This window comes from Elephas maximus, chromosome 7, assembly GCF_024166365.1.
Source record: "Elephas maximus indicus isolate mEleMax1 chromosome 7, mEleMax1 primary haplotype, whole genome shotgun sequence".
Taxonomy (NCBI): domain Eukaryota; kingdom Metazoa; phylum Chordata; class Mammalia; order Proboscidea; family Elephantidae; genus Elephas; species Elephas maximus.
The window spans coordinates 56,507,856-56,535,294 of NC_064825.1; the positions used below are offsets into that span (position 1 = coordinate 56,507,856).

Below are 27,439 nucleotides of genomic sequence, written 5' to 3' on the forward strand. Positions count from 1 at the left end.
TCTCTGTTGGCGAGATGAGAAGGAAGAGGGGCACAGGAGCTGGTTGAATGGACACAGGAAATACAGGGTGGAGAGGAGGAGTATGGGTCACATCACAATGTGTGTATTAGTTTTTGTATGAGAAACTGACTTGGATTGTAAACTTTCACTTAAAGCACAATTTTTTAAAAAAAGAGGAGAAATCATTAAAAAAAAAAAAAGATTAACTCAAGGCAATAGTTTTGGGGGTTAATCCAGCTTCCGTGGCTCCAGAATGTCTGGATTCCATGGGAATTTTAAATTATGTTCTATATTTTCCCCCTTTGAATGAAGATTCTTCCATAGAATCTTTGATCAAAATGTTCAGTAATGATAGTGAGGCACCATTCAGTTCTGATCTCCCAGCAAAGGAAACAGTTATTCATGGAGGCGATAGCCACACATTCCATTTCTTTCTCATATTGCTGATGCTCCTTTCTCTGTTGTTCCAGGTGAATAGAGACCAATTGTTGTACCTTAGATGATGGTTTGCAAGCTTTTAAGACCCTAGACACTACTCAATAAACTTAGAGATAGGAAAGAAGTACTAAACATGGTATTTGGCTATTTAACTTGGAAGTCCCATGAAACCATGACCCTAAACCTCCAAACCAAGAAGCCAAAACCAGTGAATTGTTTGGTTGTACGTAAGTAGTCTCTGGAGCTGGTCCCTTTTTTTTGTTGTTGTTGTAAAGATGAAAATTAAATCCGCAATGAGATACTATTTCGCTCCCAGTAGGATAGCTAAGATAAAACAAATAAATAAATAATAAATACTGGTGAAGATGTGGGAAAATTGTAATCCTTATCCATTGCTAATGGGAATGCAAAATGGTACAACCATTGTGGAAAACTAAGAATAAAAATAGAACAAAAAACTAAAAATAGAACTACCATATGCCCCAGCAACTATTTTGCTAGGAATATACTCAAGGGTTTTGAAACCAGTGACACAAACAGACATAGGTACACCAGTGTTCATTGCAGCATTATTCACAATAGCAAAAAGGTGGAAACAACCTAAATGTTCATCAACAGAAGAATGAATAAACAAAATATGGTACATACATACAATGGAATATTATTCAGCCAGAAGGAGAAATGAACTCTTGTTACGTGAGACAGCATGAATGAAGCTTGAAGATATTATACTGAGTGAAACAAGTTAATCACAAAAAGACAAACATTGTATGACTTATACAAAAAGACAAGAACAGACAAATGTGTAGAGACCAAAGTTCATTAGTGGTTACCAGGGTTGGTGGTGGTTGTTGTTAGGTGCCCTCGAGTCAGTTCTGACCATAACAACGCTATGTACAACAGGACAAAAACACTGCCCATTCTGTGCCATCCTCACATTCATTGTTATGTTTGAGCCCATTGTTGCAGCCACTGTGTCAACCCATCTTGTAGAGGGTTGTCATGGATTGAATTGTGTCTCCCAAAAATATATGTCAACTTGATTAGGTCATGATTGCCAGTATTGTGTGGTTTTCATTTTGTGTTTGTAATAGTTTTGTGTTAAAGAGGATTAGGGTGAGATCGTAACACCCTTAACTAAGTTCACATCCCTGATCCAATGTAAAGGGAGTTTCCCTGGAGTGTGGCCTGGACTACCTCTTATCGTACCAGAGAAAAAAGGAAAGGGAAACAAGCAGAGAGTAGGGACCTGATACCACTAATAAAGCAGCACCGAGACAGAGCGTATCCTTTGGACCTGGGGTCCCTGCACCTGATAAGCTACTAGACCAGGGGAAGATTGATAACCAAGGCCTTCCTCTAGAGCCCACACAGAGAGAAAACTTACCCCTGGAGCTGATGCCTTGAATTTGAATGCATAGCCTACTGGGCTGTGAGTGCATAGATTTCTTTTTATTAAAGCCATCCACTTGAGGTATTTCTGCTATAGCAGCACTAGATGACTAAGAATTTGGTACCAAGAAAATGTTCTAGTTGTTCTACTGCCATGAATTTTGTCTCACTTCCTTCCAACCTTCTCATCTATGCTTTAGAGTAACTGTTGTCCATTTTGTTTCATATATTTAATTTTTTTAAAAAGCACTGTATTCAAGGGTGACATTCTTTACTTTTTGAGCTTACATGCTATTTAGTTAAAAGTTGACTTCAGGGGATAGTTTTGGCTCAAGGTTTAAAGAGTGTCTCAGGCCAATAGCCTCAGGGATTCCTTCAATCTCATAGGGTCCAGAATTCTTAGTTCTTTGCGAATTTGAAGTTTCGTTCCACATTTTTCTCCCTTTCTATAGGATCCATCTGTGTGATCCTGATCAGGAAGGTTGATACTGATAACTGGACTCCATCTAGTTCTTCTGGTCTCAAGGTAAAGACTTTCGAGGAGACTATTAGTCCCATAGATCAGTTCCTTTGATTCTTGGGTTTCCTTCTTTCTCTTCTGCTCCAGACGAATAGGGACTAATAATTGTATCTTAGGTGGTGTCTCTCAAGGTTGTTAAACCTTAGATGCTACTCACCAAACCAGTATGTAGAACATAAACTTTATGAACTGTATTATGCCAATTGACAGAATTTCCCACAAGACTTCAAACCAAGAAAACTAATCCTATGAGATGATTGACTATGTCAAAAAAGTATTAACATCTGTTGTCCCTTTTGTTTTATTTTATATATATATATTTTTTTTTATATATAGTTGTCATTGTTTTTTCAAAATTATATGGAACATGACATTTATCAATACATCGTTTTCTCATGTGAAACTTAGTGGCATCAGCTATGTTAGTCAAGCTGTGCATTCTCTACCCACACTCAGTGCTATCTTTCTTATTCCCATAAACAAAAATGACTACAATCTAGAGTGTTTCTTATTTATTTATCTATTTATTTTTTTATTCATTCATTCATTTATTTATTTTAACCACATATAAGAGGAATCACCAACTGAAACATTCAACTTGGAGAGGGGTCCAAAGATTTTCCAATCACACAGGGGTCTCTTTATATCCCATTGAAAAACTTGTCTGGCAATGACATGGTTAAAGTCAGCTGCTGCTGCAAAGCCAATGGTGTTTGCTGTGTTCCTGAGGGAATGAGTCCCAGACACTGATTGGCTTGCTGTAAAATTACTCTTCATTGAAGATTCAATGCCATTGGACTCCCAAGGAGAAGGAGTGTTTTCAGCTCCTGCCTCCTTACGGGTGAGTCAAAAATATGTTTTGAAGAAAAAAGGGGAAAGACCATCTCCTAAGGTTCTTGCTAGTGTTCTTTTACTAATAATGTTAATATGTTTTGAGGTAAGATTCTGAAGAAGGATAGTATATAAAAGATTCAGAGAGAGAAATGGTACGGTCACTTCAGGTACAACCTAGGAGCTATTGTATAAGTTGCCTGAAGACTTCCTCAAATGTGCTGTTGTAGAGGAAATCAATTAAATGTGCAATTAAAAGATGGACTGGTAACTCACTGGCAAAAGTCTCCCTTGTCTTAAGTATAGCCTTGTTTGTGTGTACCTGAATCTCTAGGCAGATTGATTATTTGACTCTCAACAGAGGCAAGCTATGATGAAGGAAAGTTTAAGGAACAGAATGTCGTGGGGGACTGCTGGGTTATGCAGTCTGAAAAGACTGTCTATGTCTTCTTGCAAGATGAAAGATGAAAGGGAAATGATGTAAATCAAAAAATCTAAGGTGATCAAGATAAACTGTAATTCTTTCTAAATCTATGAAGAATCATCCTTGAAAAACCTCCTCACATTTTGAGCATGGTAAGTAATAATGGTAAGAAATAATGAGAGAACAAACATTAAAAACTATTATTTAGTTTCTAAGCACTTTACATAATACTAGGAACTCTTCCATCCACTATCTTATTTTATCTTCAGGTAAACCTATGACACTGGTATGATACAAGAAGTAGTACAATTCTCTCATTCACCTTTTTAGAAAATTGAAAAACTGAAATCAATATGGGATATGTGAGTCTATGTATAGAGTGTGAAAGAAGAATCTATTGTGAACACGAACCCATCTTCTTATTACTATCTTGGCAGAACATGAGCTTTTAATACTGTTGCTCTAAATCCTAATATGGTTGCAGAAATAGGCGTTGACTTTGGAAACCAACACGACTTCCTATTTTGTCTGCTCCATGAAGCCACAGCCTACAGCTGATTGTAAACCTGCTTACCAGCCAGAAAGAACAGTTCCTGTTAACAAAGAGCTCATAGTACATTCTTAAATTTTTGGAGAAATAGCTCATACTTAACCCTCCCTTCAGTCATGTTTCATCATCCCTAACAGACTCTATAAAAAAAAAAAAAAAACCTATAGACCATACAAATTAACACTGAAAAAACTATGTATGTATATGTATTTAAATTTTAGAAAGCATTCATTAAATTTTAAGAAAATGAAAATAATCCAATCCTCGGGTGATTGTGTGTATGCATTGTGTGTATGCATGCATGCTATATCCTACTTTTATAGAACCTCTAAGTTATTAAGATATTTGCCCCAATTTTGTTTCACTTATTTATTTGCAAACCTAGGCCAGAAAAAAGTGTGCTGCTTTTTTAACAACGCTCTTGCTAAAGCCTTTCTTTCAACAGGTATTTCTTAAAAATTAAAATGCACACACAAAAAATGAATCACACACATACACACACTATACACAGAAACTTTAAGAAATAGTCATCTTCTAGGCAGTGAGATGAACATGAAATATACAAATATAGTCTACCCCACATACATGAGAATCTCAATAACTTTTTCATAACGTCCTTTTAATTGAAGGCTAAGTGCAATGAAATCAAGAGTCCTGATTTTGCCTACACTGAGATGTATGGGTGAAACAAAGGACCTTTTAGTTTGTTAAAGGCATGTTAAAGATTTTCTCTGAACTTAAAGAAACAGTGAAGAGTGAATGTAAGTTGGGTTTCCCAGATAGAAACTATTTAAAAAGTTAATTCAAATGTACACTTCTTTCTAGCCAATGTCTTTCACCATTTTTTTCATCTTATTTCACATTAGCTCTGTCAATAACTGCCTAGAAATTCATAATGATATATGTAGAAGGGATAAAACAGCTTGCTCAAATTTTTACAGCAGCAGAGGGTAGCCAAAATACAGATTACCTTATTAACAATTTGGTACTCTTCTCAATAAACTATAAGGAACAAAATAATGGTTTTGTTTATTACAATTACCATATGCTGTTTGGATTTTAATGATATGTGGTAAAATCCTTCGGGGCATCTCAATCAAAGAATTAGTGTTCGTGCCTGTGCATGCTTGCGGGCACCATCTCGGAGTTTAGCAAAGAGGAATGAGGTTTCTTTCTTTGTCTAAAGATGTACTTTTCCTTCTAATTCATAACCTTTGATTCTCCTCCCACCTGTGTTTTAGTGAGCCTTCAAGAACACTGCACTCAAATTTTTAAGAAGTAATACTATACCTGATGATGCATGGTAATAGTTCTCAAACTTTGGTGTGCATCAGCATCACCTGGGGGGATAGTTGAAACACCAAATGCCAGGCTTCAACTCAAGAAATCTTCATGCAATAGGTCTTGGGTGGGGCCTGATTAATTTACATTTCTTAGAAGTTCCTACATATTGCTCATACCACTAGTCTGGGGTCCAAACTTTCAGAGCCACTCTATATATATATATTCAGAGAATTGTTTGCTTTTCTTTCTTTCTAGGTGAAATTCACTTTTCTCGAGGAATAGCATTGGTTCTTGTACTCTCTGTTATCTTATTATTCTTGTCGTGTGCCCTGGAGTTAATTCTAACTCACTCCACCCTATATGGCCCCATAGGTTTTCCTAGGCTGTAATCTTTATGAGGGTAGATTTCCAGGTCTTTTCTCTTTCTCCTGTGGAGCAGCTGGTGGGTTGGACCACCAACCTATCGGTCAGTAGCTGAGCACTTAACCATTTTGCCGCCAGGGCTCCTTATCTGTCTTATTGCTATCTCAAATCCAGCTAGAGTAAATTCCTGTCTCTTAGTTAACTGGAGCTCTAAGAATTTGAGGTTTTTCATGATACTCCTCTACATATCCCCTCCCACTCAAAATCACACTCATACATGCACGCACCAATATCTGATTGTCTTGCTACTTCTTGCTATCTTCTTAGTTCAAATACCATCTCCTTAGAGAGCTATTCCCTAAACTCTTAATTTAAAATATATGTTTCTCTTTCCACATTTTTATTTTCTTTGCATATAATCTTCAATGTTTCTTTCGTTACTGAGACTTGCTTTTCATAGCTCTATTTACATCATCTAAATCAATACCTAGAACAGTTGTTAGCTACTGAATGAAAATGCAAGCATCTAATCTGATATAATAAAGTTGATTACAACAGGATAAACCAGAAGAATCCATCATACAAGAAATTAAAAAAAATGATTATTAACTTATGAGTATTTAGGTTACTTTGATATACGGATACCTGTGAGTATTCTGGGTCTGTTTATTAAGAACTGACATTTGTCTTCAGCTACAGGTGACAATATTCAGAGTGCAAACCACTAAGTCAGCCAGGATTAGTTTCAGTCCTGATATAAAAATTCCTCCTTTAAGGACATGTGTGGCTTGGGAAAGTTACATACTTGAGTTCTTAAAGATTAAGTTTCCTATTCTGGAAACCAGGCATGAAAAAACTAATCTGCCAAGTTCTATGAGTTGAGGTACTTCAAAATGGTATATATAAAAATGCTTTGTAAATTATATGAAATACAAATGTAATAGATTGCATCTGTATACTGTTATCCGAAGAAGAAAAAGGTGGTATAATTCAGTTGGTAGACTTAGTTTTCAAAATGAAAGGAATGTTAGGTTGCATACCCTAAGACAAATTAGAAGGAGATAAATTAAAGGGAAAAACGATGTCACACACACACAAAAAAAATTCTGAATATGAGAATAAATTAGACCCCTCAAATTAATTCATCTTTGCCAGTTATTGTTCTTTAATGTTTTGCATTTCTGGAGAACTCCAAAAAGTTTCCTTCCTTTGTAATTAGGAGGGAAGTGAAAACACTTCCAAACTAAGTTACCTTTCACTGTCTTCTTGGAAGAGGAAACCTATACTGGATTAAATATAGGGAGGTAGCTGACACGCAGGATATAAAACAGTGCCCAAAGTTCAAGGCAGAAAACAGAGATCTATTTCCAGATTTGATATTTCTCTGGAAATTAATTTACAAGTAGATCTAAATATTGATTCATTGGCAAGTCAATGCCTTTTTTCCTAGTTTGTGTATTCTAATTAGAATAATGCGGAATAGATCCAGATTTACCTTAAGGCATCCATTCTAGTATGTAATGAGTTAAGATTTATTCTATTTAATTAGTATACCACATACATAACTACACTTAGATAAGGAATCGTATTTATATAAATGTCTAAAATATTTGCAGTAGTTTGTCATTTTACATGGTGTGTGTTTGTAGGTTGTGTTTGCGTGCTCACATTGGTGTGCTGCCATGTTCTGGAGGATTTTTTTTTTTTAATTATAGACAGATGATTTCTCTGCTAAATTCTCATATTCACTATGTTGTAGAAATGCCTATTGAAAGGCAGTATAAAGTGAAGAAAAGAGACTGAACAGGAAGTAAGAACACTTGGATTTTGGGTCGAGATCTAACACACTAACTATATTGGAATCTAGAGTTCATTTTCCAATATGGAGGACCAACTGAGATTGCCTCAGTCACTTTCCAGAACCATATTTCAAACTCTGATTTGGAAGTATATTTTGCTGTAAAGCTCCTAAGTCAGGCTTACCATTTAGGCAGAATTCATTCTAATAGTCTGAGCTCACCTTACATTGAATGACCTCTTATCTATGGACTGGAGGAAATACTTGGGCAAATTATAAGGTTGCGGGTTGTCAAAAGAACATTGTGGGTAATCTTTGCAAGGCCTTGATTTACGATACATATTCTGACTCATCAACTCATTAGATTCTAGGGCCTGTGATTGCACTTCTACCTGGAGTTCTGCCTCTCCAAGTCATCCTGTCAGACTCCAACTACAATGACACTTTCTTCTCCTTAACAGGCCTCCCAGGCCTTGAGGCTGTGTACACCTGGCTCTCCATTCCCCTGTGTGCCATGTATGTGGCTTCCCTGGTAGGGAACAGCCTGATCCTCTGGGTGGTATGGTCAGAGCCCACCCTTCACCGGCCCATGTACTACTTTCTGTCCATGCTGGCACTGACTGACCTGGGCCTCTCTGCCTCCACGCTGCCCACTGTGCTCACCATCTACATGCTGGGTGCCAGGGAGGTGGCTGTGGACGTGTGCCTGGTGCAGCTCTTCTTCATCCACACATTCTCCATCATGGAATCCTCTGTGCTGCTGACCATGGCCTTTGACCGTTTTGTGGCCATCAGAAGCCCTCTTCGCTATGGCACCATCCTCACAAACACCCGGGTTGCCATCTTGGGCTTGGCCGTTGTGGTACGCGGTATCAGTCTCCATATTCCGGCCCCCATCATGCTGAAGAAGCTGCCTTACTGCCCAAATCACCTGCTTTCCCATTCCTACTGCCTGCACCCTGACGTCATGAAGCTGGCCTGTGCTGACACCCGCATCAACAGCGCCTATGGGCTCTTTGTGGTGCTCTCCACGCTGGGGGTGGACTCATCGCTCATTGTCCTCTCCTACGGGCTGATCTTCCATACAGTGCTGTCCATCGCCTCAAAGACCGAGCGCCTCAAAGCCCTCAACACATGCGTCTCCCACATCTGTGCTGTGCTACTCTTCTACACACCTATGATTGGCCTGTCCATGATCCACCGATTTGGGAAGCGGGCTTCCCCATCCTGCCGTGTGCTGCTCTCCTATCTTCATTTTCTCACACCGCCGGTACTCAATCCGGTTGTTTACGCCATCAAGACCAAGGAAGTTCGAGTGAAGATGCTGCACCTCTTCAGGTTTAGTCGGGGTGGCATCAGAGACATCCAGGCTCATTAAATCTTTGCTGTAGAAAGTAAACACTGGAGAGGTCCTAGTATAGTTGTTGCTCTGAGCATAGAATGAGTCACATAGAAAGGAGTAGAAAGTAAAGGAGACATCATCTTCTACATGAAGTCCTCTCACTTATGGGAAGAAGTAATCCACCTTCTCATTTACTTAGTCTTCCATTAAAAAAGTATGATATTAATTAAAAACCTATTATGTTCAATACACTAGTTTCCATTATAGACTCCAAAAATATATGATACAGCTTTTGTTTTGTAGGAGAGTTTCACATTAAGTCCTTAAGACTCATTAAGGAAACTGGTATTCTAAACGGAAATGAGACTCTAAAAAATAGGAATTTAACAAATTTATTTTAAAAAAACACATATAGTGTTTGGACTAACAGCTGAGAAGAAAGAAATTTTGGCAAACAAGACGGGCAGATTTGGGATTTAGTGACATTGTATGCATTTCAGAAAATTTCTACTATAATATAATCCTCATGGGGAATGAATTCTTTCTTCCCTTTTCACCAAAGTATCCAGTCTCTTGAATGTACTGCTTTGCATATATTAGGCATTTCAATTTTATTTGCTGAATGAAAGAATGAATGGATTATTGAGCTACATTTTTTTAAATATTTTATTGGCACGTTAACAAGAGCTGTCTAACATAAAAGCATAAGAGATAGCTGAGATTTTCTGAGATGTGTCTGGGAAAGCCAGGCTACAATCAACTCTGTAAGAAAGCACGCAGAAATTGAGGATAGAAAGGAGACCTATGAGAGGGTAACATGTATGTCTCTGCAGTCTGACATTTCACTGGATACCTTCCTAATAAATCCAATATTTGCTTTGCAAAATTTTCAACACTTCTTTTCTCCAGGTGTCATACACATGTCTGTTTTGTTTTGCTATGTCTTCAGATCCACAGAATGAGTTTATCTACCAACTTTTAGAAATATTTATTTGGTTCAGGACACCGGATTTACCCAAGGCTAGCATCTCAACTTTAAAGTGTGGTCTCATGGAAGAGAATTGGGTAGCTAGGACTTGGACTGAGTTACTTATATTCCATTCAGTTTGAATAAGAGTTACAGCATACATATACACAGGCTAAATATCAAGGAAAGGAGATTCATGGTCTTGAATTATAACCCAAATACTGCTACCATAAGTCTGGTGTTAAAGATTTCTAAGTGTGGTACCTGAAACACTCAAATGCATTCATACTCACTGATGCACAATTGTGAAGAAACAGCACATTTGGATTGAAAGAAGTCTGCTTTGAGCAAAACTGTGCATGTGCATAAGGTTAGTAGCTCAAAGAATAACTCTCCCACTCAATTCTTCCATTAGAAAGGTTATAGTAGTTTTCAGGTGGAATTCATCCAAGGTAATCAAAATCTAATAACTTATCCTCTAATTAATTCCAAATTTGGCCATACAGTGGGTATAAGATGAAATCAAATTTTCTAAAATGAGAAAATTAAAAAACAAAAAAATAGAAATTATAAATCTTGAACTCATGACTTGGGAAAATGGGGATGGGCCACTGAATGCCAGCCTTAGTTGTTTAGATGATCACAAGAAAGCTTTCATTGTATCAATGCCATTTTAGCTGAGTTTAGGAGGTTAAAATTTCTCAGCATGACATACAAAATTTTCTTTTCTCATATGTCTATCTCTATCTGTCTATATCTATGTCTATGCCTATGCCTATGCCTATGTCTTATCTACATCATCTATATCTGTCTCTGTCTATGCCTATGTCTATGTCTATATCTATATGTATATCATCTATCTCTATCATCTATATCTACTCTTCCTGGTTTAGACTTTGCATTTCAGATACAGAAAAGACACCTGAGGTCTTGTAGTGCTTCATGTACACCTAGATGTTTTGAGCATTTGTGCTTTAATTTTTCTTGACCCTCTTCCTGGCTTGCACTTTACACCCATACACTTTTGTTCGAACACACAATCCATACTTTTTCCTCAGTGTGAGCTCTGATTAGATGGTCAGCACTTTAGGCCAGAATGAGAAGATTATATAAGGGAGCTCCTCTTTTCTCCATGCTTATGCTTTAGACTTGCATCAACCTGGGCTTGAGTAATGACAATCTGAATCATTCAGATTTAGACAGGGCCCAAGGATTTCCCAGTCATGGAGTCTCTCTATAGCACATAGTAAACATGTTTGGTAATGACTGTACTCAATCCTACAGTACCTGTTGTGTTCCCCAAGGACAGGATATCCAGGGCATTGGCCAGGTTGCTGTAATATTACCTCTCACTAAGAGTTCCTTGCACTGAAATCTAAAGGAGGGAAGAAATATTCCCAGCTTTGGTGTCTTTAAGGGTGAGTTAATATAGTGGAGCTTTGAAAGGAAAGAAAGGGGCATGTGTTAGTGATGGCAACACTAAGCTTTATGGTGAACAACTGAATGACAGCAAGCTAGAGGACTAGACAGAAAAAACAAGACCCACATTCTAAGATATCTTTTAGAAGATATTGTGAGCTACGGTTTCCTTAAAGATCTCCTCCATATGTGCTGTTGCAAAAGAGTTCACCAATAGAATGTGTAATAAAGAGAGGCTAGAAACCCACTGGAAAATCTTCTTTTCTTAAATAAATCTTGATGTAGATGTATCTGAATCTATGGGCAGATTTAGTTGCTGCCCCTCAAAAAAGTCAAACTAAGATTGAGAAAGTTTGGTGGAAGAGAATGGGATGGTGAGAAGGCGAGAATATAAGTCTCTTTCTTCTTGGGGAAAAAAAAAAGTGACAGAGGCGTAGTCTGAATCAATAAGCTCATAAGTACTGATATTAAGTAACTTTTTTCTAAATAATTGATTTATCATTTCTGAAGACAGACCTTGAAGCTTTAAATTATAAGAATTTTAAGAATAAGTAAAAGATAGCCTAAATCGAAAAAAACAAAACAAAACTTTGTTATTAAAAATTCCTCATTTTTGAAGCATACCACCTTTATATGGTCCATATGTACGTAGTGTTGAGAGATTTCTTTGGGGAAATAAGAACCTACATTTTCTGATTATTGTGACACTGAGTATGAGTCTCAATGAGATTTTGGTGTAAATTCTAATGTGTATGCAGAAATGACACAAATTGATTCCAGGGAAGGTACAGTACTGCTTCCCACTTTTCTTTTCCTGTTAAGCCACAGGCATAGAGCTCTTTTAAAGTCTACCCACCAGTGAGCAGGAAGAACTCCTTTAAGCAATTGGCTTATAGTCCATTCTCATAATATGTGGTCAATGAGCTTCTGCTCACTCCTCTCCTTAGTTATAGACAAGGAACGAAATGTTCCATCTTCCCCAGCAGAGGAAATAATGATGAAAATTACCCTAATATTCAATTATATATTTCACAACATATATTGCACTTAATAATTTCTAGAAAACTTCAAAAGGCACAGTCAGGTAAGCAGGGAGGTCATTGCTATAGTCTAATTACAGAACCTCAAGGGGAATATGGAGTTTGATCATGTTTACTCAGTGAGTTTGTTGTGAAGCTAGGATCAAAAAGCATGCCTCTTGCTTAGCCCTGCAGTCATATTTTTCTAATCACTGAATTTATTCTTACAACAAATAGTCCCTTAAACATATCCAGTACAGGTACATGAATAAATATGAGAAACAGAAAAATAAGTGAGTCATGCTCCATGTATCTGTAGTTATCAAACCTTTTTTTTTTATAATGCTCATTTCATTGTCCTGGTTAGGTCAATGAAAGCAATATTGCTGATTTGATTTTGCTCACCTCAAGGACATTTCCTGTGCTTTTGTGTTCAAGTATCAAATCTGCAGGGGGATTGTTTAATTAGTTAGAAAAATCCTAGAACAGTTCATAAATGTGTAAGAAATTGTGACAGTTCTGTTATGAAAAATTCACAGATACTGAGAATTCAAACTGTTACTTGGAAAGCAGCTTCCTCTTTAGATGAAGTCCTTAACCATTCTTTCAACTTATTTATATTATTTTCCATATTTCTTCCATCTTTCAATAAATTATTGAAAATATATAAAACCATATGTAGAAGAGGTAAAAGAAATTTTTCAACTTCTCATAGCAGGATGTTATTGCTATTGTTAGGTGTCATCTAGTCAGTTCTCACTCACAGAGGCCCCATGTACAACAAAGGAAAACACTGCCTGGTCCTGCACCATCCTCACAATCATTGCTATGTTTTGTGTAGCCACTATGTCAATCCATCTCGATGAGGGTCTTTCTCTTTCTCTGACCCTCTACTTTACCAAGCATGATATCCTTCTCCAGGGACTGGTCCTTCCTGATAATATGTCCAAAGCACTTGACATGATGTCTTGCCATCCTTGTTTTTAAGGAACATTCTGGCTCTACTTCTTTCCAAGACAGATTTGTTCATACTTCTAGTAATCCATGGTATGTTCAATATTCTTCACCAACATCATAATTCAAAGGCATCAGTTCTTCTTTTGTCTCCTTATTCATTGTCCAGCTTTCTCATGCATATGAGGTGATTGAAAATACCATGGCTTGGGTCACAGCAGTATAAGTTATCCTAAAAAATAGATGATCTGATCATCAACTTGATAATATTCCTAAAACAATTACCACCAATAAGACAATGTCTTTGGTGATTATAATCGCCACCCCTCTTTACGTTTATATTTAATGACTATGAAAAACGCATCGTGCCATCCCAGTCTGAGTGTATTTCTGGTCAGGATTGCCATCACCATCACAAAACTTAGCACCTGTTGGGAGCTTCCACAGTTTGCCTAAGGGCTGGTGGTTTCAAGCTATGCCTCTTAATTTTTAACCTTTTCCTTTCCTCCCTTGTACACATTAATAGCCACTTGAAGAGCAATGATATATTTTACTCTATAATGAGTTATTCTCTTTGAGTGTCAGATTGTATACCTAGTAAAGCACAGTTGTAGAATTCAATTTTTTAATATGAATGAATAGCTTTTCTTGGAGATTAATTGCATTCTAAATTATGTCAGTCCATTACCTCTCTTGGTGATATCCCCACTCTAGTTAGAACACATTTCTACAGCTACAGTAGACAAAAACAATTCATGGTCTTTCTCTTTACCTGATGTCTCTGTAAGTTTCTCTCTTTCTTTGTCTCTCATACACACACACTCACAGTCATACTCATACTTCTTCAATGGCTGTCTTCTTTCAATTCTAATCTTACCCCAACAGCTTCCTCCATGAGAGTTATTCTAGAACACTTAACGTAAAATTCACATGTTCATATGCAGCCCTTCTACCAGACCACATTATAGTCTTTTTCTTTTAGAGAGTAAAGACCATTTATTTACTTAATTTCAATGTTTTGTTTTTAAATAGTTTGGAATTTAAAGAAGCATTGCAAAGATAGTACAGAGAATCACCATGTATCCTTTACCCAAATTCCTCTAATATTAATGTCTATATAAGCATTAGGAAACCCTGGCGGCATAGTAGTTAAGTGCTACTGCTGCTAAACAAAGGGTCAGTGGTTCAAATCCACCAGGCACTTCCTGGAAACTCTATGGGCCAGTTCTACTCTGTTCTATAGGGTCGCTATGAGTCGGAATCAACTCGAAGGCACTGGGTTTTCACTGGGTTTATATAAGCATAGTGATTTTAGCAAAACTAAGAAATTAGCAGTGATACATTTTTAAATAATTTTATTTATTTTGTTGTTGAGAATATACTCAACATATACCAATTCAACAGTTTCTACAGGTACAATTCAGTGACATTGATTACATTTTTTTGTTTTATATCCTTAACAATATTTATCTCTATTTGTGTTCATCTTGTTCATGATGCTTTATAGTAGAAATAATTTCACCTCTTATCCACCATTATAATGCCAGCACCTAAAAACATGAGTGCTTACCAGTCATTATTTCCTGAATAAACATTTAGTCAAATGACTAATGTGTGACTGCAAATAGTGAAATCTGACATGACTATTTTATATATATGTATAGATATATATATTCTTTTTTTTTTCTTTTAATCAGGATTTCATGAGAGTTTTTAGCTTACTCAGACATGTAGGTGGAAGTCAACCCAGGCTTCTGATTCTTAAAGAAAACAGAGGACTACCTCTGTCTTTTAAGATAGAATGAAATGTACAAAGGAAAATAATGGAATTGGCCACAATTTTGTCCCAGTCCTTCATCAAATCAGGGTTTGAGAATATAAGTCTTTGTGAGCATTATTAGTCATGGTCTTGTAGACTCTATTTGTTTATCTGAAAACCAGGCATAATGAAATATCAACTCACAATGAAGAGTATTAAGGTGATCTGAAATTATAGATGCAAAAATGATTTTAAAGTACTGTAAAGTGAAATACAAATAGGAAAAATTATACCTGAACATCACCACCTGCAGGAAAGTTACAGGATCCATAATCTAGATTTTTTTTAAAGTAGTTGCATACTAAAGTGCTCATTTCAAGAGAAATGAGTTGAAATGTTCGTAATTAAGGCTAAACTTAATGTCTTTTTGGAAAAAAATATATATTATATAGAGAGAGAATTTTATAAGACTCCTCAAAACTCAGTTGATTGTATTGACTATTGGTAATAAAATGGGTTGCCAGAAAACTCCCGACTAGGTTTATGTTGAGGAGGGTTTTGAGGATGCATTAAAATAGAATTCTCCTCTACTAGTTTCTGAAATGAAAGAATCTATGTTGGAAGATATGTGGCTTGGCAGCTCAGGTATCATTGAGTTCTAAGGCATACACATTATGGACAAGGGCTCTATCCCCAAACTGTAATATACAATGAGGTCTATAGGAGATGTTATTTATTGATGATTTTTTTGTCTTTTTACAGTCACTGGACCATCATCAATACAATGCTGGGGAATGTCAGAAAGCCTTTAAACTTCCTTCTAATTCTAATTTTTTTGAGTTTCATTTTACATTCATACTCTTAGATCTACCTATCACCACACATGCATACCTAGACTCAGAACTTTGAGAAAAAAATATAAAATTAGAAACATATAGTTTATTTTTCCATGGTTTCATTCCTTAAAAATATATGTGTAGAGCGTGAACACATTGGCATTCCAGAAAAAGACGTTGTAATGTTCCTCAACAAACTCAGTGTGATTCTCACATTTATTCCATTATGGAAATAGATGTAGACTAATTGACATAGTGAAGTTATGAAAGCAGGACGTGTCATAAATTGAGAGTACCTTGAAATCCGCATTCAACTCTGACACATGAATTAGTTGAAACAGTTTGGTTTTACTTTCAGGATATGCACAATGAAGAGATGGAGTCAAGATTGTCTCAGTCCCTTTCCTGACCAGTGTTTCAATCAATCTTTGTTTCTTTGGGAAGTTTATTTTGGTGTCTGCTGAATCAGGCTACTCATGCATAATCTCCTTCTGTCAGTGAAAATGCTGTGACATTTGCTTTGTCTCACTTTTTAGGTAAAAGGAAACACTTGGACTATGAGTATTCAGAACAACGTTGTAGAGAATGTTCTTGCAAGGTCCTAGTTTGAGGTACATGTTCTTGTCTATCAACTCATTGGATTCTAGGGTCTGTGATTGCACTTCTGCATGGAGTGTTGCCTCTCTAAATCATCATGTCAGACTCCAACAACAATGACACCTTCTTCCTAACCAGCCTCCAGGCCTTGAGGCTGTGTACACCTGGCTCTCTATCCCCCTGTGTGCCATGTATGTGGCATCCCTGGAAGGGAACCGCCTTTTCCTGTGGCTGGTGAGATCAGAGCCCACCCTTCGCCAGCCCATGTACTACTTTCTGTCCATGCTGGCACTGACTGACCTGGGCTTCTCTGCCTCCACAAGGCCCACCATGCTCACCATCTACATGCTGGGTGTCAGGGAGGTGGTGGTGGATGTTTGCCTGGCACAGCTCTTCTTCATCCACACATTCTCCATCATGGAGTCCTCTGTGCTGCTGACCATGGCCTTTCATTGTTTTGTGGCCATCAGAAGCCCTCTTCGCTATGGCACCATCCTCGCAAACACCTGGATCGCAAGCTTGGGCTTGGCCATTGTGATGTGCAGTGTTGGTCTCCTTAGTTCGGCCCGCATCATGCTGAAGAAGCTGCCTTACTGCCAAAATCACCTGCTTTGCTACTCTTACTGCCTTCATCTGGACGTCATGAAGCTTGCCTTTGCTGACACCCACATCAGCAGTGCCTGTGGGGTCTTTGTGGTGCTCTCCACGCTGGGGGTAGACTCATTGCTCATTGTCCTCTCATATGGGCTGATCCTCCAAACAGTGCTGCTCATTGCCTCGAAGGCTGGGCACCTCAAACCCTCAACGCATGTGTCTCCCACATCTGTGTTGTACTACTCTTCTACATTCCCCTTATTGCTGTGCTCATGATTCACTGATTTGGGAAGACAGCATCCCCTTCTAGCCCTGTGTTGCTCTCTTATCTAAACTATCTCACCCCCCAGGGCTCAATCCAGTTGTTTATGCTATCAAGACCAAGGAGGCTTGGCTGAGGATGCTGCACCTCTTCTGGGCTGGTGGCAGGGGTGTTAGGGACATCCACGGTCATTAAGTATCTGGTGGAGAGATAAAAGGCAGGAACAACTTTAGTCAGAGCTGCTGCTCGGAACACATAAGTCAATAGCAAAAAAGAATGCACTGTAAAAAACATTATCCTTTTCCACATAAAGTCCTCTCACTCGTAGGAGGAAATGATCCACCTATTATTTACTTACTCTTTCATAAAAAGAAATAATAATTAAGCACCTATCATAAATATTACATTTTACAGACCATGGAAATAAAAAAATATATATAACTAAGACACAGCATCTGTTTTTTTTTAGGAATATTCATGTCATTTAAGGCTCAGAAAAGGAACTAGTATTATAAAAGGAAATGAGACTCTAAAAAAGCAACTTAGTAACTATATAAATATACACATAGTGCTTTGCTGTAGAGCTGAGAAGAAAGACATTTTGGCAAAATAAAGTGATGGGCAGGTTTGGGATTCACTGACATTAGATGCATTTTGGAAAATCACTATTAAAATAGAATACCCATAAGGACAGGATTCTGTTTCCTGTTCACCATTGCATCTCTACTCTTGAATGTGGTGCTTTGCATTTATTAGCTACTTGGTTTGTAAATACTGAATGAAAGGATAAATGGATGAATGGGTTACATTATTAAGAAGGCTTTTGAAATGGGTAAAATATAAGTGCTAGAATATATTTCTTGATATGTGAGGGTCATGCTTATGATGACTTCTTCTTTGCAACTTTCAGGGCACCCTATAATTTTTTCTGTTTTTCTCTCTTTCTTAATGTAATTTTAAAAGATAAAATGGTTATCTAGTTCCTAAATCATGTAATGTCTTTAACTAGAGCTATCAAAAATTTTTTCAAAGAAAAAAATCACAAGAATACAATTTACTTTTAGCTATCACCTGCATTTTTCAATCTCATTAGTCTCTAACACTGAGTTGCACAAATGTAAGTGATGGGTGCTACGAAAATAAAGTTGTGAATTTTGTTACTGCAGTTCTCATACTGAGTGCAGCAGCTATTTCTTTGATTCACTTAATAAAACTTAAAGTGTTGGCTTCCTCACACATAGTATATTGCAAGTTGAACATCCATGAGGGACACAGGTGGGATGGAAGAGGCAGACTGATGGATGTTATAACAGTACAGGAAAACAATATTATAATTAAAAAAAAAACAAAAAACAAAAGCTAACCTATTAAAAAAAGAATAGCAGAGTGGTGACTAAAGAGTCTCATATTATTTACTCAATGGTTATCCCAGGGATATTAGTAGGCATATACTACCATTTTAATTTGATTTGATAAGGAGGGAATTATATATTAATGAAAAGCCCAAACAGAAGGTGTATTTTTAAGTGATATATTTTCTGCATCCATATGATATGCCTAATATAAAAATGATTTGCTAAAGTTGTCTACATCCTTCCCTAAATGTAACAACTGTACAAATAGTGCTAGATCAGTGCAGCAGTTACTTGATGAATATGTCTTACCTATACTGGAAAAAGACCAGTTGGCCTTTTCCTGACTTTAGTGACTGGGTAGATGAAGGCACATTTTACTGGCAGTGTAAATAGAGATAATAAGATAGAAAGTTAAATTCTGCACACGTTTAATTCATACACAGAATTAAAAATATTTGTACAACAGGTTACTAAAGACATAAGCCTCAACCTCAGGGAAGAGACTAGAGCTTCAAACACTGATTATTAACGATTAGTATATAAATGATCACAAAAACAATGAAATGGATTTTATTGTCAAAAAATTTCAAGGAAAGAACACATAGTGGCTCAAAAATTATAACTTAAGGAATTAATGATTAAGAGGTGATGCACAAACATACAGCCTCAAACAGAATTGTAGAGATGTATAAGGGAGCAGGGGTTGCCCTGTTGCAGCAGTGGTTAATAGATCAGCTACTAAACAACAGGTCGGCAGTGTGAACCCACCAACTGCTCTGCAGTATAGAGATGAGACGGCTTCTGTAAAGATTTACAGCCTTGGAATCACTTTGAGGTAGTTCTACTCTGCCATGTAAGGTTGCTATGAGTCAAAATAGACTCGACGGCAATGGGTTTATTGTTGTTTTTATAAGATAGTGGGAAGATTGCTTCTCCAAAAGCCTTGTAACAGTTTAGAGAAGGTGAGATTGGCTGAAGTATTTCAAATGCAGTAGCAGTGATAGTAGTGGTCATGGCGGTAAAAGTTTCATGGGCACTTTATCCTGCATTATAATATTTTGAAAACCATAGAATCCTGTCCACAGAATTGGCTATTGCTGTCTTTAGGATTTCATAACTAGTCCTATAAGTGAGTGTCCTCTCAACAGTGGACCAAAAGATTCCCAGAAACTTCTATTATGCAGCTGGAGACCTGGAAAGTGGGGAGACCATAGGAAAATTATCAATTATTCAAATTGGCACTCTTATTACTGCAAATCATCTAACACCAAAGTGGACCTCCTTGTAACAGACTCTTTGATTTCTGGCTGTTAGTCATGATTGGAGTGTAAAGTGTTAGGCAGAAAAGTGAGATTTATTTGAGGAATAGAATAATTTCAGTTTTTTTTTTTTTTTTTAATGAGACAATGTAATAATAGTGATTTTTTTTTTTTCTGTAATTTGGGTCAGAGAGTAAGAAAACATTTTTCTGTTCCAAAATCTATGCAACAAGAATAGCAAAGGTATGGAGGTGGAAGATATTTAGATTTTGTCTCAGACATTCTTCTGCGAAAAGCTGGCAGTCAGTTTGCCCCAGGTGGATTAGGATGGGCATATATCTTCAGTAGAGGATGAAAGAAACAAAGAGGACCTGAGACAAAATAACAAGAACCATCCAAAATAAAAGTGTAGGAGGTAGCTAGCATTTTCTGAGTTGTCCCTGGAAAAGCCATGACATAGTAAACTTTGCAAAAAAGCAGAGTAGGAAGGAGCTATATGGGGAGGTCACACTTACCTCTCTGTAGCCTGGCATAACACTGGATATCTTTCTAATACATGAAATATTTGCTTTGTAAGATGTTCACCCTTCCTCTTTTCTCCAACTGCCATTAGGTTATCCAGATGCATATCAGTGTTTTACTATCTTTAAGATGCACAGAATGAATTTATGGTCCAATTTTTACAAAAATTTTTTGGTTTAAGACTCCAGACTTGCCTGAGTCTAGTTTCTCAACTCTAACCCCATGGTCTCATTGAACAGAATTGGGTAGCTAGAGTTTGGATCAAGAGTTATCCAAATTCCAGTTAATTTGAACAAGAATTGCAGCATACATACATGTAAGCTAAACATCAAGGAAGGGAAATCCATGGCCTTGAATGATAAATACTGATACCCTAAGTTTGATGCTAAATATTTCTATTCTAACTGTGGTACCAGAAACACTTAAACATAGTGACATACACCTGGATACTTACTGGTGCACAGTTGTAATAGAGCAGCCCATTTGATTTAGAGGAAATCTGCTTTGAGTAAAAGTGTACGTGTACATGAGAGCACTACCCCTTAGAACAATTCTCTTACTCAATTCTTCCATTAGAAAGGTAAGAGTAGTTTTTAGGTGGAATAAGTTCATCCAAGTTAATCGAATTCAGGTAACAAATTCCAAGGCAGACCACGCAGACAGTAGATACAAAAAGAAATCCAACTTCATGAACTGAGAAAAATTAAAAAAAAAAACAAATTGTGTAATTCCAGCTGATCACGTGGGAAAATGGGGACTGACCACTAATGTCAGCCTTAATTGTTTAGATGATTTCAAGGGACGTTTCATTACATAACTGTCATATGAGTTGAGTTTGGAGGTTAAAATACCTTAGTATGGCATACAAAGTTTTCTTCTTTCATATATGTACATTTCCTAGTTTACTAAGATTTCTTCTCTCATATATCTAGTTTTTCTGGTTTAGACTTTGCATTCCAGATATAGAAAAGATACCTGGAGTCTTGTTGTGCCTCATGTACACATAGCTGTTTCTAGCCTTTGTTCTTCAGTTTATCTTGACCCTCTTCTTGCAATGCTGTTCACAACCCCATGCCTTTATTCTAACACACATTCCATACTTTTGCCTTAGTGTAGACTCTGCTTAGATGGTCAGCACCATAGACCACAATAATGGGACCCCTTAAAGGAGCTCCTCTTTCTTCTATGCTTATGCTTTAGACTTGCATCAACCTGGGATAGTGAGAAACTGAAAAATTCAGACTTAGAGAAGGCCCAAGGATTTCCCAGTCCTGGAGGCTCTCTATAGCACATAGTAAACATGTTTGGTAATGACTTTCCTCAACCCTAGGGTACCTGTTGTGTTCCCGAAGGACAAGATATCTGGAGTATTGGTCAGGCTGCTGTAACATTACTACCCATTAAAAGTTCTTTGCCACTGAAATCTAACCAAGGGAAGAAATATACCCAGTTTTGCTGTCTTTAAGGGTGAATTAATATTGTGGTGCTTTGAAAGGAAAGAAACAGTCATATGTTTGATGATGGTAACAATAGGCTTTATGGCAAATGATGGAATGACAGCACATCAGAGGACTAGACAGACAAAACAGAACTGACATGCAAAGGTATCTTCCAGAAGAAATTGTGAGCTACAATTTCCTTAAAGATCTCCACTAAATGTGCTGTTGCAAAACAGATGACCAGTAGAATGTGTTATTAAGAGAAAGGCTAGAAGCCTACTGGAAACTCTTCCTTTTCTTAAATAAATCTTGATGTAGATGTATCTGAATTTATGGGAAGATTTTATTTCTGTCCCTCAATAAAGTTAAGCTAAGATTGAGAGAAGTTGGTGGAAGAGAATGGGACCGGGAGAAGGCTAGAATATGTCTCTTTCCCCTTGAAGGGAAAAAAAAAAAGAAAATGACAGAGGTATAGCCTGAATCAATAAGATTGTAGCTATTGATATTAAGTATTTTCTCCTAAATACTTGATTTATCTACTGTGAAGACAGACTTTGAAGATTCAAATTGTAAGAATTTTAAGATTAAAAGACAGCCTAAATTAAAAATATATACATTTGACTCAACTTTGTTATTAAAAATTTCCCATTTTTGATGCACACATCCTTAATACAGTCTGTATGCATATAGTGTTGAGAGATTTCTTTGGGGAAATAAGTACCTTTATTTTTTTATTATCATGACACAGTATGAATTTCAGTGAGCTTTCGATGTAAATTCTCATGTGGGTGGACAAAGACTACATATTGATTTGAGGGAAAGTACAGTACTGCTTCCCACTTCGCTTTTCCTGCCATGCCACAGGCTTGGAGCTCTTTTAAAGTCTACCTACCAGTGAGCAGGGAGAAATCCTTTAAGCAATTAGTTTAGAGTCCATTCTCATAATCTGTGGCCAATGAACTTCTGCTCACTCCTCTACTCGGTTATAGATAAGAAATGTTCCAATTGTCCCCAGCAGATTATAATGGCAATTACCATAATATTGAATTATATATTTCACAACATATGTTGCACTGAATAATTTCTAGGAACTTCAAATGACACAATCCAGTAAGCAGGGAGGGTATGCTATATTCCAATTTATAGGGCCCCAAAGGGAATATGAGATTTGGTCATGTTTATTCAGTGAGCTTGTTGTGAAGCTAGGATCAAAAAGCATGTTTCTTGCTTTTGTCTTGCAGTACTTTCTAATCACTGAGTTTATTCTTACAACAAATAGTCTCTTAGACATGTCCAATACCAGGTGTATGGATAAATATGAGAATTAGAAAAACACATGAGACATGTTCCATGTATCTATAGATAGCAAATCTTTGTTTTCTAATGCTCATTTCATTGTCCTGGTTGGTACAATGAAAGTAATATTGCTGATTTGATTTTGCTCAAGCCAAGGAGGTTTCCTGTGCTTGTGTTTTCACATGTCAAATCTACAGGGGACTGTATAATTAATCAGAAAAATCCTAGAATAGTTCTTAAAAGTGTAAGAAAGTGTGAAAGTTTTGTTATGGAAAACACTCAGATACTGCAAACACCATCACCAAACTTAGTATGTGTTGGGATCTTCAGTAGTTCAACTGAGGGCTAGGGGTTTCAAGCTATGACTTTTAATTATTAACCTTTTCCTTTCCACCCATGTCTGCATTAATAGCCATTTGGAGAGCAATAATATATTTTACTGTTTAATGAGTTATTCTCTTTGACCATCAGATTGTATACCTAGTAAGCACAGTTGCAGAGTTCATTTTTATAAGATGAATGAATAGCTTTTCTCAGAGATAAATTGCAATCTAAATTATATCAGTCTACTACCTCTCTTTCTAGTATCCCCACTCTAGTTAGAACAGATTTCTATCTTCCAGGTACCCACCCATTGCATCAGCTACAGTAGACAGTAAAGATTCATGCTCTTTCCCTTTACCTGATGTTTTTCTAAATATCTCTCTTTCTCTGGCACACATACACACACACACACGTGGACACACACACTCACAGTCACACTTGTACACATACTTCTTGAAATGGCTGCCTTCTTTCAGTTCTAAGCTTACTTCAACAGCTTCCTCCTTGAGAGTTATTCTAGAACACTTAACCTAAAATTCACGTGCTCATGGGCAGCCCTTCCACCAGGGCACATTATAGTCTTTTTTATTTTTTAGAGAGTAAAGAACATTTATTTATTTACTTTCAATATTTTGTTTTTAAATAATTTTGAATTTACAGAAGAGCTGCAAAGTTAGTACAGAGAATCCCCATGTATCCCTTACCCAACTTCCTCTAGTATTAATGTCTTATATAAGCATAGTGATTTCAGCAAAACTAAGAAATTAGCAGTGATACAACATTTTTAAATAATTTTATTTACTTTGTTGTTGTTGAGGATATACACAACATATGCCAGTTCGACAGTTTCTACATGTACAATTCAGTAACATTGATCACATTTTTGAGTCTTATATCCGCAACAATACTTATCTCTATTTGTGTTCATCTTGTTCATGATCATCACATAAATAATTGTACCTGTCTTATCCACTCTGATATATCAGCACGTAAAAACACGAGTGCTTGCCAATATTTACTGAAAAACACATTTAGTCAAATGAATTGGGCTTTATAATAGACTATGTGGCTGCAGATAGTGAAATCTGAAGTGGCTATTATACTTTTTTTTAAATGAGGATTTCATGAAAATTTTAGCTTACCAGATATATGGCTGAAAGTCAATTCAGGCTTCTGATTCTCAAAACACAGCAGACGGCTACCTCTATCTTTTAAAATAAAATAACATATAGAAGGAAAATAATGGAATTGGCCAGGATTTTGTTCTAGTCCTTTGTCAAATAAAGATTTTTGAATATAAGTCTTTGGGAGTATTATTTAGTTATTCTCTTGCAGGATCTATTTCCTTATCTGGAAACAAAGCGTAATAAATCTTCAACTTCCAATGTAGAGGGTTAAGGAGATCTGAAATTATAGATGAAAAAATGACTTTACAGTACTGTAAAGTGAAATATAAATAAGAAAGATTACACCTGAACATTGCTACCTGCAGAAAAGTTACAGGGTTCATAATCAGGATTTTTTTAAGAAGGAGTTGCATACTAAAGCACATATCTGGAGACAAATGAATTGAAAGTGTGTGTAATTAAGGCTAAAGCTAATGCCTTCTTGGGGAAAAAAATATGGTATTTTATAAGACTTCTGAAAATTCAGTTGAGTGTATTGGCTATTTTTCATAAAATGGGTTCCCAGAAAACCTCAGGCTTGATTTATGTTGAAGAGACATTACAGGGTGCTTTAAAATAGAATTCTCTTCTACTAGTTTCTGATACGAAGGAATCTATCTTGGAAGATACCTGTGTGGGCAACTCGGATGTCTACTGAGGTCAAAGGCAAAGACTTGGGGGACAAACTGTAGTGTGAAATGAGGCCTGCATGAGATGTTATTTTGATGGATTTTTTGTCTTTTTTCAGTCACTGGACCTTGACCAATACAATGCTGGGGGATGTCAGAAGGCCTATAAACTTCCTCCTAATTCTAACATTCCTGAGTTTCAGTTCACATTCAGACTCTTAGATCCGTCTATCAGCACACATACATGCCTAGAGTCAGAAATTTGAGAAAAAAATACAAAATTAGAAGAATATATAATTTATTATTCAACAATTTCATTCCTTTAAAAATATTTTCCAAAAATATGTGTGGGGAGTATGAACACCTTGACATGCCAGAAAAGCATTTTATAGTATTCAACAATAAGCTTTTAGTGTAATTCTCACATTTATCTTATTATGGAAATAAATATTTACTAACCTGACGGTTTGAAGTTATGAAAGCAGGACATCAGAAATTGAGGATACCTTGAATTTCACATTCAACTCTGACACACGAATTAGTTCAAAAAGCTTGGTTTTACTTTGAGAATATGCACAATGACCAGATGGAGTCAAGATAGTCTCAGGTCCCTTCCTGACCAGTTTTTCATTCAATCTCCATTTCTTTGGGAGGTTTATTTTGATGTCTTCTGATTCAGACAGCTCATGTGTAATCTCCTTCTGTCGGGAAAACAATTGTGTCCTTTGCTTTGGATTACTTCGCATTTAAAAGGAAATATTTGACATGTGAGTATTCAGAACTACACTGTAGAGAAAGTTGTTGCAAGGTCCTAGTTTGAGTAATATGTTTTGATTCATCAACTGTTTAGATTCTAGAGTTTTTGACTGCACTTACACCTAGAGTTTTGCCTCTCCAGGTCATCATGTCAGACTCCAACAGCAATGACAGATTCTTCTTCCTAACAGGCCTCCCAGGCCTTGAGGTTGTGCACGCTTGGCTCTCCATTCCCCTGTGTGCCATGTATGGGGCATCTCTGGCAGGAAACAGTCTGATCCTCTGGATGGTTAGGTCAGAGACCCTCCTAGATCAGCCTATGTACTACTTTCTGTCCATGTTGGCAGTGTCTGACCTGGGCCTGTCTGCCTCCACGCTGCCCACCATGATTATCATCTACATGCTGGGTCTCAGACAGGTGGCGAAGGGTGTTTGCCTGGCACAGCTCTTCTTCATCCACACATTCTCCATCATGGAGTCCTCTGTGCTGCTGACCATGGCCTTTGACCGTTTTGTCGCCATCAGCAGCCCTCTTTGCTGTGATACCATCCTCACAAACACCCAGGTTGCCAGTTTGGAATGGGCTATTGTTGTGCGCAGTATTGGTCTCCTTATTCCAGCCCCCATCATGCTGAAGAAGCTACCTTACTGCCAGAATCCCCTGCTTTCCCACTCTTACTGTCTGTACCCTGACGTCATGAAGCTGGCCTGTGCTGACACCCACATCAACAGCGCCTATAGGCTCTTTGTGGTGCTCTCCACAGTGGGGGTGGATTCAGTACTCATTGTCCTCTCCTATGGGCTGATTCTCCAAACAGTGCTGTCCATCACCTCAAAAGCCGAGTGCCTCAAAGCCCTCAACACATGTGTCTCCCACTTCTGTGCTATGCTGCTTTTCTACATTCCCCTCATTGGACTGTCCATGATCCACCGATTTGGGAAGAGAACTTTCCCTTCTATCCTTGTTTTGCTCTCTTATTTGCACTTTCTCACCCCTCCAGTGCTCAATCCAGCTGTTTACACTGTCAAGACCAAGAAGATCTGCCGGATGATGCTGCAACTCTTCCGGTATTAGAGACATCAGTGGTCAGTAAGTGTCTGGTGGAGAGAGAAAAGCCAGGAGTGGCTTTACTCATAACAGCGACTCTGAATACACAACAAATCAATAGCAAGAAAAGAGTGTACTGTAAAACCATTATCCTCTTCCACATGAAGTCCTCTTATTAATTCCTCTCATAAGAGGAAATAATCTACCTATTTATTTACTTTTTCATAAAAAGAAATATTAATTATTTCATATTTCATATTCAATACAGCTTATAGACTTTGCAAATAAAAAAAGTT

The 27,439-nt window shown here is 37.2% G+C and overlaps 2 protein-coding genes and 1 pseudogene across 2 annotated transcripts; all 3 read left to right on the forward strand.

Moving 5' to 3' along the window:
• The first annotated feature begins 610 nt into the window (after window positions 1–610).
• LOC126079982 (olfactory receptor 51G2-like) lies at window positions 611–8,978 on the forward strand. Its single transcript, XM_049891318.1, has 3 exons — window positions 611–665; window positions 2,283–2,356; window positions 7,965–8,978. The coding sequence occupies exons 1-3, from the start codon at window positions 611–613 to the stop codon at window positions 8,976–8,978; spliced, it is 1,143 nt and encodes a 380-aa protein (XP_049747275.1).
• A 7,612-nt stretch (window positions 8,979–16,590) lies between these two features.
• On the forward strand, window positions 16,591–17,544 carry LOC126079983 (olfactory receptor 51G2-like; annotated as a pseudogene).
• Window positions 17,545–26,243: 8,699 nt separating this feature from the next.
• Window positions 26,244–27,170, forward strand: LOC126079984 (olfactory receptor 51G2-like). The gene has a single exon (XM_049891319.1). It carries the CDS (start codon window positions 26,244–26,246, stop codon window positions 27,168–27,170), a length of 927 nt encoding a protein of 308 aa, XP_049747276.1.
• The last annotated feature ends 269 nt before the right edge of the window (window positions 27,171–27,439 follow it).